At 41.1% G+C, this 12,327-nt stretch overlaps 1 protein-coding gene across 2 annotated transcripts in view; it reads right to left on the bottom strand.

Annotated features, from left to right (window-relative positions):
• The window catches only part of far1 (fatty acyl CoA reductase 1), a 30,810-nt gene that overhangs the window by 4,569 nt on the left and 13,914 nt on the right, over positions 1-12,327 (bottom strand). The window contains exons 3-12 of one of the 2 annotated variants that reach the window (XM_082542299.1): positions 11,984-12,100; positions 11,162-11,337; positions 9,281-9,460; positions 7,436-7,613; positions 7,050-7,094; positions 6,625-6,752; positions 6,467-6,534; positions 4,464-4,635; positions 1,391-1,520; positions 45-172 (exon numbers count right to left, since the gene is read on the bottom strand). In XM_082542299.1, the coding sequence (XP_082398425.1) occupies positions 45-172; positions 1,391-1,520; positions 4,464-4,635; positions 6,467-6,534; positions 6,625-6,752; positions 7,050-7,094; positions 7,436-7,613; positions 9,281-9,460; positions 11,162-11,337; positions 11,984-12,100 (1,322 nt within the window). Of the gene's footprint in view, positions 1-44; positions 173-1,390; positions 1,521-3,778; positions 3,951-4,463; positions 4,636-6,466; positions 6,535-6,624; positions 6,753-7,049; positions 7,095-7,435; positions 7,614-9,280; positions 9,461-11,161; positions 11,338-11,983; positions 12,101-12,327 lie in introns of both variants that reach the window. The other variant, XM_082542300.1, reaches the window with a different exon arrangement.

Here is a 12,327-nt window from a genome sequence, read left to right as displayed (position 1 = left end):
TGTTGGAGGAAAGGATGACAGATTTAATTTCATAGACTTCTTACTTGTTGAGGTGTTTGCGTGCAGCAGGCAGCCCCGACAGCTCTTCGTTGAGGACATATTTTTTGGTGCCCATACAGTAATTTTCCATGTACTCTGCCCAGTGCAGCTGACGCACGTCAAAGTTAAATATCTGCAGCAAGAGAAACAAGAAACACCCTCAGTATGCCTCAGCAGCAACATTTGTTTATGAGAGATGTACTCATGACAAACCTTTATCGATTCTGAATTAACAAACATTTAAATCAACTCTCAACAGGGGACGCTTTCATGGTAAGAAGGCTGCATTGTGGATCTGACAGTGTTCCAGCTTACTGTGGCAGTTCCCCCCCGTGGTGCCTTCTAGGAAATAATACAAGCGAGGCACTGTGTGGTCAACTGTTGGGGGACGTGGGAACAGAGTCTCTGCTTCAGTAAGGAAATTCAAGCCCTTGAATCCTCCGTCTAAGGAGCCTGTATCCTCGTTAGGCGAGACAAATGCACTAAAAAAATAAATAAATAAAAAATAAATTCTGTGAAATTAAAAGTTTAACTTTGCTAATATAATGTAAAGCAGAGGTGTCAAACATAAGGCCCGGGGGCCAGAATCAAACCACTGGACAGCTTGGAACAAGCCCAGTATTTTTAAGTTAACTGTATTTTCATAACCGTTACAGCTTCTCCTACATAAAAACATCTCGGATGGCCATTCATGCTACACCTAAATAACGGAGTAACCCATCCACTATAGAAATTTCTGTTCTTTGCAACAGAACTGCCGTAGAAAAAGTAGTGAATTCATTTAATAATTTTCATAATTAGTCTGGGCAGTGAGCTACCAGAACTTTCTGTGAACTTGCACATTTATTTATTACTTTAAGCTCAAAGAGGCATCCCAGGAGATTTCCTTCTTTGCTACAGCAACATTAGAAAAACTGTTGAATTTGCCCTTCTTTCTTAAATTACTAAGACATCAGGGATTAAATGTGTAGCTAAAGTTCTGAGATGAAAGTATGCTGTATGTGGCCAGTGTAACATGAATTTGACGCCCCGGATTGAAAGCATCTGATTATTTTCTCGAAAAGACTCCACAAGACGTCAGTGTCGTAATGTTGAGTCCAGATTCCTCCAGACAGTTGCAACGCAGAACAATGATCCCGTTCACAACAAACTGACGTCAGCAGTGAATGAATCACGCTCTGCCTTACCAGCCGACTACTAGACATTATCACTCTGGCACTCCACTCTGCCACAGCGTGTAAACGACTGCAGCGTGGGCGGGGCAGGCACGGGAAACTGAGGCACGGAGTGTGAATGAAGCAGTGTGCGGAGCGATGATTAAACATTGTTTATTCATAGCGACCCTCCCTACCTTTTTATCCTCAGGGCTCATCTGGGCCAACAGCATGGCCATGTTGTCAGTGTTCCACACCCAGGAGTGACTGGTGAAATACTCCAGTACCATCATGGCTTTGTGGAGGCGAGTGATTGTCTTCATCATCCTATGGCAAACGGCATGTAGCGGAGGGGCAGTGTAAGGAAAAGACAGCAGTGTTGTGGATAAATAGTGTTTGCAGAGTAGGACCAGAAGGAAGATGAGGAAGAGGACAGGACAGATAAAAAGTGGTGGGATAAAGAGGCAGGATGAGAAGGAAAGGAGAAGAGTATGCCAAAGTGTTTGGGAGCAGGGGCAGAGGTTAGACAGTCTAGAGAAATATTAGGCTATAAAAGACAGGTACCAGAGAGAGCAATGTATATATGTATGTATATAAATTAACCGCTTGCAGTCAAATTTGTTATTCCTGTATATCTCAGATCGATTTGACCTCTCCGATTACGCTATGGGCATGACTTCACTGATTTGCACATTTGATTAAGCTGATCTTGATTTAAAAAAGTGATCATTTGAGCTGTACAGTGCTATGAGATTGCATACGGTAGCCATCAGCCACAGCGTTAACGCAAATGACAGAAGAAGTGAACACTCAGTGTTACAAACCACATTCTCAAACTAGTGCCAGAAACCAAAGGTACATCTCAGCTGATGTTTGCCCATGACCAGATTGGTTAGAAAACTCAAATGAAGCAATCTGAAACTATTAGGTAGGTGGAGTTAATGCTGTGGCTGATTTATTGATCTAAACTTTGAGTTTTTATTGTTCCCATCCTGTCAAAATCTTAAAAAGTGCCAAGAAAAAGTTTTAAGCTTTGTGGAAAACAGATTTGTCAGCTACTCCACATCATTTTCTTTTGCCAGCACTTTTTAAAACTTTCTTACTCCTGGAGAGAACAAAGGAAGCATGTTGTAGTTTTTCCAGACAATTTAAATTCAATCGTGTAATAATTTTATTAAACCCCAGATTAGGACATTTGGAGGTCATACTTTTTTCACAGTTTTTGGTAAGGTTATAGCTTGCCTGAAAGATAGGAGTATTTTCCAAACTTTTTCATAGCACTGCAAGTCAAGGTGGCAATTTCTCCCCTGCGGCAAAGTGAGTCACACAAATCAGCAAACAAATCAACTGGATTTAATCTGTTTATAGGCCAGGAGGACAGACAGTTCACTCAAATGAACCCATGACCCAGTCTAGGTCAATATTTTACCCAAAATAATTAAAAGCTCAACACAAAAATGAACTAAATCAGCTTAAGTTCCTCAGAAAATAAACTTACAGTGGAGGTGATATTGTCCTCCTGGTAACACAGATGAATCCAGTTAGGATACTTAATTTTTGTGTTAGTTCAGATGGAGATAATCAAATTTTTAGTAGGAATGATTCAAGGTGATGTTGTGATCAGTGTGCAAAGAAGCAGCCAATATTGTTAGCAGGATAAAAGGGATCCGAGTCTTCAAATGCCACCTTTTTTGTCATCCAGTAAATTGTAAATGTTAACCACTTTTGGATCAAATTACTTCAGACGTTTCAATTTGTCATGAACAGAAATGGCAGGCTGCAACGCGAGGCCTGTAATGCTGTCCTTTTAAACTGCTACACTAATGAAGGCAGATTGATATGACTCAGATTCCTTCTGCGAACACAAATGATTCAAAGATGTGACAAACATGCATGGTTGATCAGCATACAGAAGCAGGGATAATCATTTCTTGTAGCTGGTGACAAAGCCAGTTAGGTTCAATACAAATTACCCATTCAGCCATCCATGAGTATTTCAGACAGTTAAGCACAGCAAGTTTTGTCCAATTCATTTTTCATTTATTTTTATTATTTATTTATTTATTTAGAATCAGAAACAGCACTGCTGATTTTAAAACTATAAAGGTGTCACTTTTGCCGTCTGAAATATTTGTGGCTTTAGAATTTAGACTAAGAATGAATTACCAATCAGTTTGCATGCAGTAGTGTTGTTTTCAGTGAGACACAAGATGTCCAACTGAGCACAACTTTCTCGATTGGTCAAGAAGTCTCGTGGTGCCTCAGCATTTTCCATGATTGGGTGAAGACCGGCGGATAATGGATGTCATGTTCACAGCATGGCTTGTTCACGAAAGAAAAAAAAAAAAAAAAAAAAGGCACGTGGCATCTTCTTTGAATTGAAAACACATGCTCGGATACTGCCTACATTAACAGCTGACGTCAAGAAAAGACACTGCAAACATTGTTCCTTCTGCCCTTGTTTCCACCTTCCCAGGAAAAAAAAAAAAAAAGACATTCAGGGAGGAGTGGAGTGTGGGGAAATTGGGAGAGGCAGGGGGCAGACTGGCAGACAGGAGAGGGTTGAGGGGCAGTTGCAACCTTACCGGGGCTTCCGGCCCATCAGCGTGAGATAGCCATCATAGAGCAGGGCTGGCAGCGTGTGGCTGACAGTGGTCCAGTACTGATTAGTAAAGGGGTTGGAGCGTAGATTGACATTGGGCCTTCTGAAAGCCTGCTCTAAGGGATTGGTCTTGAAGGACATGTTTATACAGTACTCTGTAGGAGAGAGAATCACATATGACGGAACAGGAAGGACACAGAGGACGAGAAGAAAAGGAATGCACGTTCATTTTCTCCTCCTTTTGATACAAGGAAAGACGCAGGCCCACTGTAATCGTCTAATTAGCAGCACAACAGAACACTGGATCTAGTCTTTGGAAACAAAACAAGACAGTTTGAGTCCACTTCAGTCCATTTATGAGCTGGACTGAAGTGAACTTGGTGCCGAGGTTTTGGAAATCTAACTGAAAATACAAACATTAGAAAGACGCAAAGAGTGCAGAATCCAGCATGTTCAGGAGAACAGCTGGGTTATACATTCTTCACCTGCAAAACTGCACACAAGCATCTTTAACACAGCAGCACTGCAGCTATGACGTTAGGCTACTTCGATAAAGGAAGGGTGACAGTGTAAGCCGGCGGAAATGCGAGTGTGTGTGTGTTTGGGGTAGGGGGTTCTGTTAGAACAGCAGCGGCACGGCACATCCGAAACGGCAATGACGAGGTTACCTGGGTTCTCGTCCAATCAGCCTGAGGTACAGATCATAGAGGAAGGCCGGAGCTTTGTGGCTCACGGCGATCCAGTACTGATTGATTAGGTGATTGGATGTGAGATTAACATTGGGCCGACGGAAGGCCTGCTCAAGGGGGTTCCTCTTGAATGTGGATATTACATGGTACTCTAAGAAACAGAAGGTTGTTCAACACAAGTCATCAATGAGCAGCTTTAAGATTGCCGTTACATTGTTTTGCCTTTATGACTGGCTAGAAGGTTGAGCCATGTGGGAAAACTATACTATATGTTCTGCAGATATACAAAGCCACAAGGTTTGTACCGGAACTAGAAAAAGTTAGATTTCCTAGTTTTCAACTGCCTTAGCTGTTAGGAAACTAGCTAGACAAAAGGGTGCTAATACAATAACAAATAATGTAAGGTGAATAACATCAGGCATCTAAAAATGGCAGCATTACAGGGGATGAGGTGTGTCATAACAGCAACTGATGCAACCAAATGTGCACCTCCACCACCTGTGTGGCGATCAGCCTGCAACTGCTGCGATTGGCCTGTTCAGTCCTGTTGACTCCTCCTCTACATTTGAGCTACTCGTTACCGCTGTTGAATGGCTCAGTGTGAGAATAATCACACTTCACCTCAATATGAGAACTCAGCAACCTGTCCAAACTATCAAAATGGATGTGAATGCATGCTCCATGTGGAGAAAAAATTTGTAATTTCTTTTATTAGTCCTCAGGAACTGTTCTCCAGGGTTCTTTAAGGGCATTTAAAGCTCTTCTTTGAATTTTGGGTGCCCTTTGTTCCATTCTCTGTCGAGATGATCCTACACTTTTCCATCCAGGTTTACTGTGTGTTCAGGATCATCGTCATGCTGAAAAATGAAACTGTTGCCAAGCAGATGGTACTGCATAGTGGATCAGTCTACAGAGGCACGTTTGTGTTCACAGTTCCAATTTTGACAAGATATCCAACAACACTGGGTGAAATGTAGCCACAAACCATGAGAGAGCCTCCACCCTGCTCTATAGATGGGTGTAGACACTCACTGTGAACCTTTGACCAGCTCTGTACATACTAATGATTTGAACAATAATTTCACATTTGGATGAATCGCTCCATCAGACCTGTTGCCGCTGGTTTTTGCTCTAGTTTTTGTGCAGTGTCCCTGTCTCACTTCTTTTATTAGTGAAAAAAGCAGCTAACAAAAAAAACTTTAAAGGACCTTTAGAAAGCCTGGAGAACTGTTACTCACGGCCACCAATAATAATACTAAAGAAATCTGGCAACTTGGAAGCAAACTAATTAAATGAGGGGTGGCTCAAGACTTTTGCACAGCACTGTATGCAGCAGGAGTTGTCAAGATCTGCAAACTGAGAAATTGTGTAATATCATTTAAACCCTGAGGCGAGCCTCTACATGATCTGGATAAAGTCATTTCGTTCTCAGTTCCTATTTGAAACTGTGTCATGCTGTTATCTGTCACCTTTTTAATGCACAGTGCAACTTTAAACAAAGGGGAGTGACTCTCAAGCTCGTTCTGTCACGGTCGCTGCCACCCTAATTTTATATATGCAAGCCCTGCACCTGGCTCAGTAATTTAACTGCCAGCACACCAGAATTCAAGTTTTAGGACATAGCGGTTTTACATTTAAAAGCTTAAAACACTGCACTTAGAGCAGGAGCTACAGTTTAAACCATGAAATTTAAATGCAAAGCATTAAGAGAATTCAGCACAAATACAGGACATGATGAGATTATGAACAGTTTTCCAAAATGTGCAACTTCTATACTGGGGAAAGATGCGCTTGGGATACTTTACTGCCCTAAATCAATATCCATAAGGGACAGGTAAACAAAAGCTTCTGCTTTGGGTGTGGCAGGTCGGGAATCAAGTTACAGTGAGGGTATATCATTAGACGCCACGTTAAAGCGCATAAGCTTCCACTGTCAGGGGCTTCCCCCTCATAGGCTGCGTTTAGGCAAGAAATTGTCTTACCGACTTCTCCCCAGCGAAACGGGTTAATCCCACCAGTTGTACAATTGTACACGGGTATGCTTTTAGGCCTGCCGTAAAAAGGGAAAGATGTCAGAGGAACTAAGATGAATTAAAAAACAAATATTGACTAAAGTTGTGTTAATGTGTGGGTCTCTCACCTGTTAAGCACCTGTGATCCTGAGTACCAGCCTGCAGCCAGCGTAGTGTTGATGACCACATCTACAGGAACCAGGTCAGCCACAGCATTATTAGATGCTCTCATTGTTCGGAGGATCCCTTTACCAGCCTAAGAGGGGGTGGCGTAGAGGAAGTATTAATGCAACCGATTTGTGGAAAACACACCACAATCACAAATCACACCACAGACTTTATAACAATTAATAAACCACAACTAGCTCTTCAAAGCAAACATACGGCACAGTTGTTTATGTAACCAATCATCATGAATAACAGTAAATTACCACCAGAATCTTAAATACTTCAATACCACTCAAAGCTCTCTGATTGTGCTGTAAATACGAGCAATCATAAAACAGTTTAGGCTTCTAGACCCCACCTACAGTTATTTTTCCTGTGAACTTACTGCAATGAAAATCCCACTGGGTCCATTGAAGTTATCAATCCAGCCCTGAAAGATAGAATATTAATGTTGAAACAATGCGCTTACTCACCAAAGCTGAATGACAAAGTTTAACAAAAGCAATGAAAATATTAAAGCTGAAATATAACTTTCAGGCAGATGTTCAACTGACTTAATAAAAAAAATAAATCAATCACACTGCTGCTTAAACTTTAGGAGAATTCCCACAATTGTGCTTGGCAAAAAGGAGAGGTGAAGAAGACCAAATTTGGGGGGGAACAAATCCAAATAATATATAAAAGACACGATTATGCATTGTTCTTTACCAATTTAAGGTTCTACAGTAATAATGAAAACGCAGCGTAACACCAGCATCTGGAATTACTCACTGGGAAGGGCTCTTTCCAGCTGGCTCCAACTATGGAGGGTCTGACAATGCCTACGTTGAGGTCTCCAGCCTCCTGCTGCACCATATATTCGGCCAGAGATTTGGTGAAGGTGTAAGTGTTGGGATGTTCTCCAATTAGCTTGGGAGTCAGTGTAGATACCAGATCGTCATCCATCCAGCTGGACCGAGAGAGACAGAGAGAGATTAGCCCTGTATTTGCTTCATTTAATTTTATGACCTGCAGGGCTTTCCAGTCTGAAGTAAACAGAAATATTGCTCATTCTCCAGTACTAATCACTGTGTGGGTGACTGCCCCAACAATATTTAAACCCAGAGAATATCCAAAAAGCAATGGCACATTCCCCTCAACACTTTGCAATACGTAGGTATTGTAGGTTGTCACATCTGTCACTAGCACTACTGCTGCTGTTCAGAAAAACTCTCTTCAAGTGTTAGGAAGCCACACCTCCAGGGGAGCCTTACTCACACAAAAAAAAAATCAAACCAGCTGTAATTACAGGACAAAAGTATAACAGCCAAAACAATATTCATGTCCTTCTTTTCACTTTATTTTCCTTTAGACTTAGAATTCACCAACTGCTTAAACCCGTTTGTGTAAAATGTCATCGTCTCTCCCACGCTGCACCACGCTCTCATTACACACAACATTTCACTAACAAACACACCAGGGGAAAGGGCAAACAAGTAGTAATGAGCAACATTAAGCTCAAATTAAAGCCAAACCAACAGCGTTCACTCATCAAAGATTACTCTAAAACTACAATGAACAAAGAAGGGATTTTGGGACGGCCGTCAACACCAAAAACATCCAAAATCTCTACAATGTGGAATTCAGAAAGTTGTAGGCATCTCAAAATGGCAACTTCCATATTTTTGCTTTTTTTAATAAAAAAAATAATAAATAAATGGACATGTATACATATCCATTTTTTATATACAGTCTATAGATAATGCGTGTAAAGAGAATAACTGCTGTTTGATGCACAAGTTCATTAAATGGACCAAAATACCTCATTTCATTACCAGTGCCCACAGTTTTATTAATTTATTCAGTCTGCAGAAAGTCTGCTAAGCAATACGATTTGCTCTTTTGGACTGTTCTCAAGCGTGAGAGAAAAAGAAAAGGAAAAAAAGTCTCCAACAGACCAGGTGGGAAAAGAGTTTAACCCTCTCTTCCATGCAAACCACATGTGATTACACTCCTAAAAATGTGCTCAGAACAAAGAAATGCAAACACGAACAACACAGTTGTCATGATTACATAACTGGAACAAGGTAAAAAGAGAAACCTGAAGAGCGAATTACGTGTGCCAACAATGCCCATCTGCTCCACCTTCCATATAAAATCCAGAGTTGGGCAAAAGGAAAAATTATATTCCAGCTCATTAGGTCGTTTCACTCATCACTATTCAACCGCTACACAACAACCTCGAGCAACTCTGCCCATCCAGAAGATCAGTGTGTACTGTACACAACAAACTCTGCATGCTGTCTCTTTGCACACGCACTCAAACGTTCACTGAACAGCTCTGTACATAAAATCCCCCAGAATCATAGCACTAATCTCTACTCCACAGACTTTACTAATCTATCTTGAGCCATTTACTGTAAAGCCAGAGTTAAGCTGAAGTGCTTCGCTTTATTTCACTGGCATTAATCTTGAAATGCACTTCCTACTTGCTTTTAAATCCATCAAAGTCTGGAAAAAAAAAAACTATTAAACTTAATGCTGCCATTTAGCAATGACTGCTACGTCCTCATATCTGCACACGTGAAGCAGACGTTTGGTGTCAGTGCTGTTTGATCACATTCCAGATCAGCTTACTCCAGAGTATCGATGAGTTTTCGGTAGTCTACGGAGGGAGAGTAGACAACTTCCTCGATGAGCTCTCGGTTACAGTTGGCATAGGCTGTGGAGATGTGAATAAAAACCTCCAGGTGCTTCATCCTGTGAGCCAGGGCCAGCATCATCTGAGTGGCCAGGACATTCAGCTGCACTGCATCCCTGAGTGAAAGAGGGTAAAAGACAGGATAGTACATGTCAGGAAAGCAAGACGTGATTGCAGCTCCACCTAAAAATGCTTACTTCCGTTTTGATTACATAAGGTTCACATATCTGTCGTCGCAAAACACAGAAGTATCATTTAAGCTTCCACAAACAAAAGTTCCTTATCAAATGTTTACCTGACTCCTAGTCTGACTCAAAATCTACACTACACTGATGTGCACAATTTCCTGCTTGCACACTGCCCGAAAACTTTGAACAAGAACACAAATGTCCACAATACTAATTATAAACAACATCCAATTCCACCCATTTAGCACAAATAATTTCCTCCAAGCATAATGTACCATCTCCAAAAGGCTGCAAGAGTTAAATCTCAAAGCAGCTCCAGGCGTGCCCTTTGCATGCCGGGTCAGGTGTCATCAGTCTGTGTGGTTCAAAACAACAGTGGGCAGTCCGTCAACATTGCTGTTTTTTTCTCGTGCCGCACCAAGCAAACACTGACTCCATCACCATTCATTTGAATAAATAACAGCTATTTTTAAAAAAGGCAGTAGATCGCACACACTAAGGTGCTGCCCTTTACCAGGCTCACAGAATTTAATAAGAAGAAACTAAGCTTTTAGGAGAAGCTAAAAGCAGCAAGTTTTAGGCAAAGAACGAAGGAAGGTGCAAGGTCAGAATATAAATGAGCAAAGCTACAATCAGGAGCCCCAAACATAAGACCATACAGCTTAAAACTAATATAGAAATTTAACCCTTTAAGACCTACCATAGAACCAAGTCCGCCAGAGCTTATATTATATTTTTACATGCTGTAGTGCCATTTTTGGGAGCATTTCAAGTTGCTATACATCAATACAACCATTATAGCCCAAATTTTAATAATATGGATGCATTAAGTGCATAGCAATTACATAAATTGCAAAAAAGTGCAATAAACTACAAAAAAAATTGAAAATCGTTTGTTTTTTTTAACATATATTTCTAGTTAGAGAAATTTAAGAGGTTTATCCCTCAAAATTGTAACTACAAAAAAGTTAAAAATAGTTTCCCACCACAGGAAATTTATTTTGAGTGTCTTCACAGTTTTATTTTTGAAATACACAAATTTTTATATACTGCAGGAAAAACGAAAATAAATATTATAATGCAAATATGCAAAAAAGCAGCATATGCATCAAAATAAACTATTTCCAGCAGTGCAATATGAGTCCTAAGCATCCCAGAAACGACACAGAAAGTCATAAAGTCAAACATAACTTTTAAAAACACCAGTACAGGCTCATGAGGCCCTGATGGTAAAAAAACTACATTTCCGCGAAAATTACGTCACTTCCGGTTTCAGGCAGGTAATAGCGGACATGCGAAAGTTCGCTCTGACGTCTATTCCAACGTAGGAAGTGTTATGAACAGCTGATCGGATCGGCAAAGCGTGTTTCTGGAATATTATGTTTTTGTTCCTGCAAGCACTTTTTATGCAGTTTTTGCAAAGCTTTATGTGGAAGGAAACCGTGACCTAGGACAAGCTGATGGCACAAGATGTAAGTACAACTTCTCCGGTTTCATATGCAAAAAAAAAATTATTGCGCTAGCTTACGTGGTTGCAGTGCTACCGGGATTTAAAAATAGTTATGCAAAACAGAGCGTGCCCGCTCCGACTAGTTTTAAAGGGTTAAAAAGAGGAAAAAAATAACTCACTTGAGTGGCTCACTAAAGCGGACAGTGGCAGCACAGTGGAAGACGATGTCAATGTTTTCAGCAAGGATGCTCTGGTCCGCTTTACTCAGATTCAGCTCCGGTTGTGTGAGGTCAGAGTTCACTGCAATGATCTTCTCTGCAAAGTCCGGCTGATCTTGTTGCAATTTTTCAAACAGCTAAAATAGTGAAAAAAGTAAAGTCAGTACGACATGGAAATTACAGAAGACCATAACCAAATACAGATGACTGTCATGCTGTAGAAGACCCCTTTTTTTTGACCTAGTCACAATTTAGGATGAAGAGTCGTCACTTCTCAGACCAGCCTGTTTTTCCTTGTTTTTAAACATTGCATTTGGCATCAAACTGGAAAACTGTTCCCAAAGAATGTGGTAGTATCACGGTGTGGGGGGTTTCTGCACAATCTTTATCAGAAGCTGCTTCACCAACATGTTGCTGCTTGTCACTCTGCAAAATTGGCTGAAACTAAAATAATGACACTGCGATCCCAGAGCCTGATCTGAACCCCACTGAGACTCTGAAGATGACCGAGGACAAATTTTGGCACACGCAAGCCACTACAGTCTCCAAACTGTGGAAGTGATGAAGTAAGAGGGGAGAAAAAGACCAAACTAGAGCAAAATGAGAAACTGCTGGACTTTGCAAAAGTGCAAAGGCAGTCCATCCAGAGGGTGTTTGTTGTCAATGTGGCAAAAATATGCAGTATAACATTTCTGTGCGCCATTTTTGTTCCATCTGCCAGCTACAGAAGAGCCTCAAAACCATTCATCACATCACACCATCCTCTCTTTGCCCATTACTCACCTTGCTGTTGACGATTTCGGAGATGCGGGCTTTAGGGCTTTGACCAGCTTTCGATCTGACCAGCACATAGACTGATCTGACTTCTGGACAGGACCTCAGCAGCTTCTCCAGCAGCACCTTCAATAACAAGCAAGCAAAATGACTCAGTTTGGACTGAGATTGTTGAGTTTTTTTAGCTTCTCTCTTGTTTCAAAGAGAGTTGCATATTTTATTAGGCAAAGATTTTGCACAAGAGTCCTCCTTATACAACTCCCACTTATGTGCGCTTGGTACTGGCACAAGGAGTACACTAGCTTGTGAACACAGTGAGGCTGACTTCGTGTCCCATCCCCATCTCAAACTGG

Source organism: Aulonocara stuartgranti (assembly GCF_965226115.1).
Source record: "Aulonocara stuartgranti genome assembly, chromosome: 7".
Lineage (NCBI taxonomy): Eukaryota > Metazoa > Chordata > Actinopteri > Cichliformes > Cichlidae > Aulonocara > Aulonocara stuartgranti.
The sequence above is the reverse complement of the archived record's forward strand: the minus strand, read 5'-3'. Positions and strand labels throughout refer to the sequence as shown.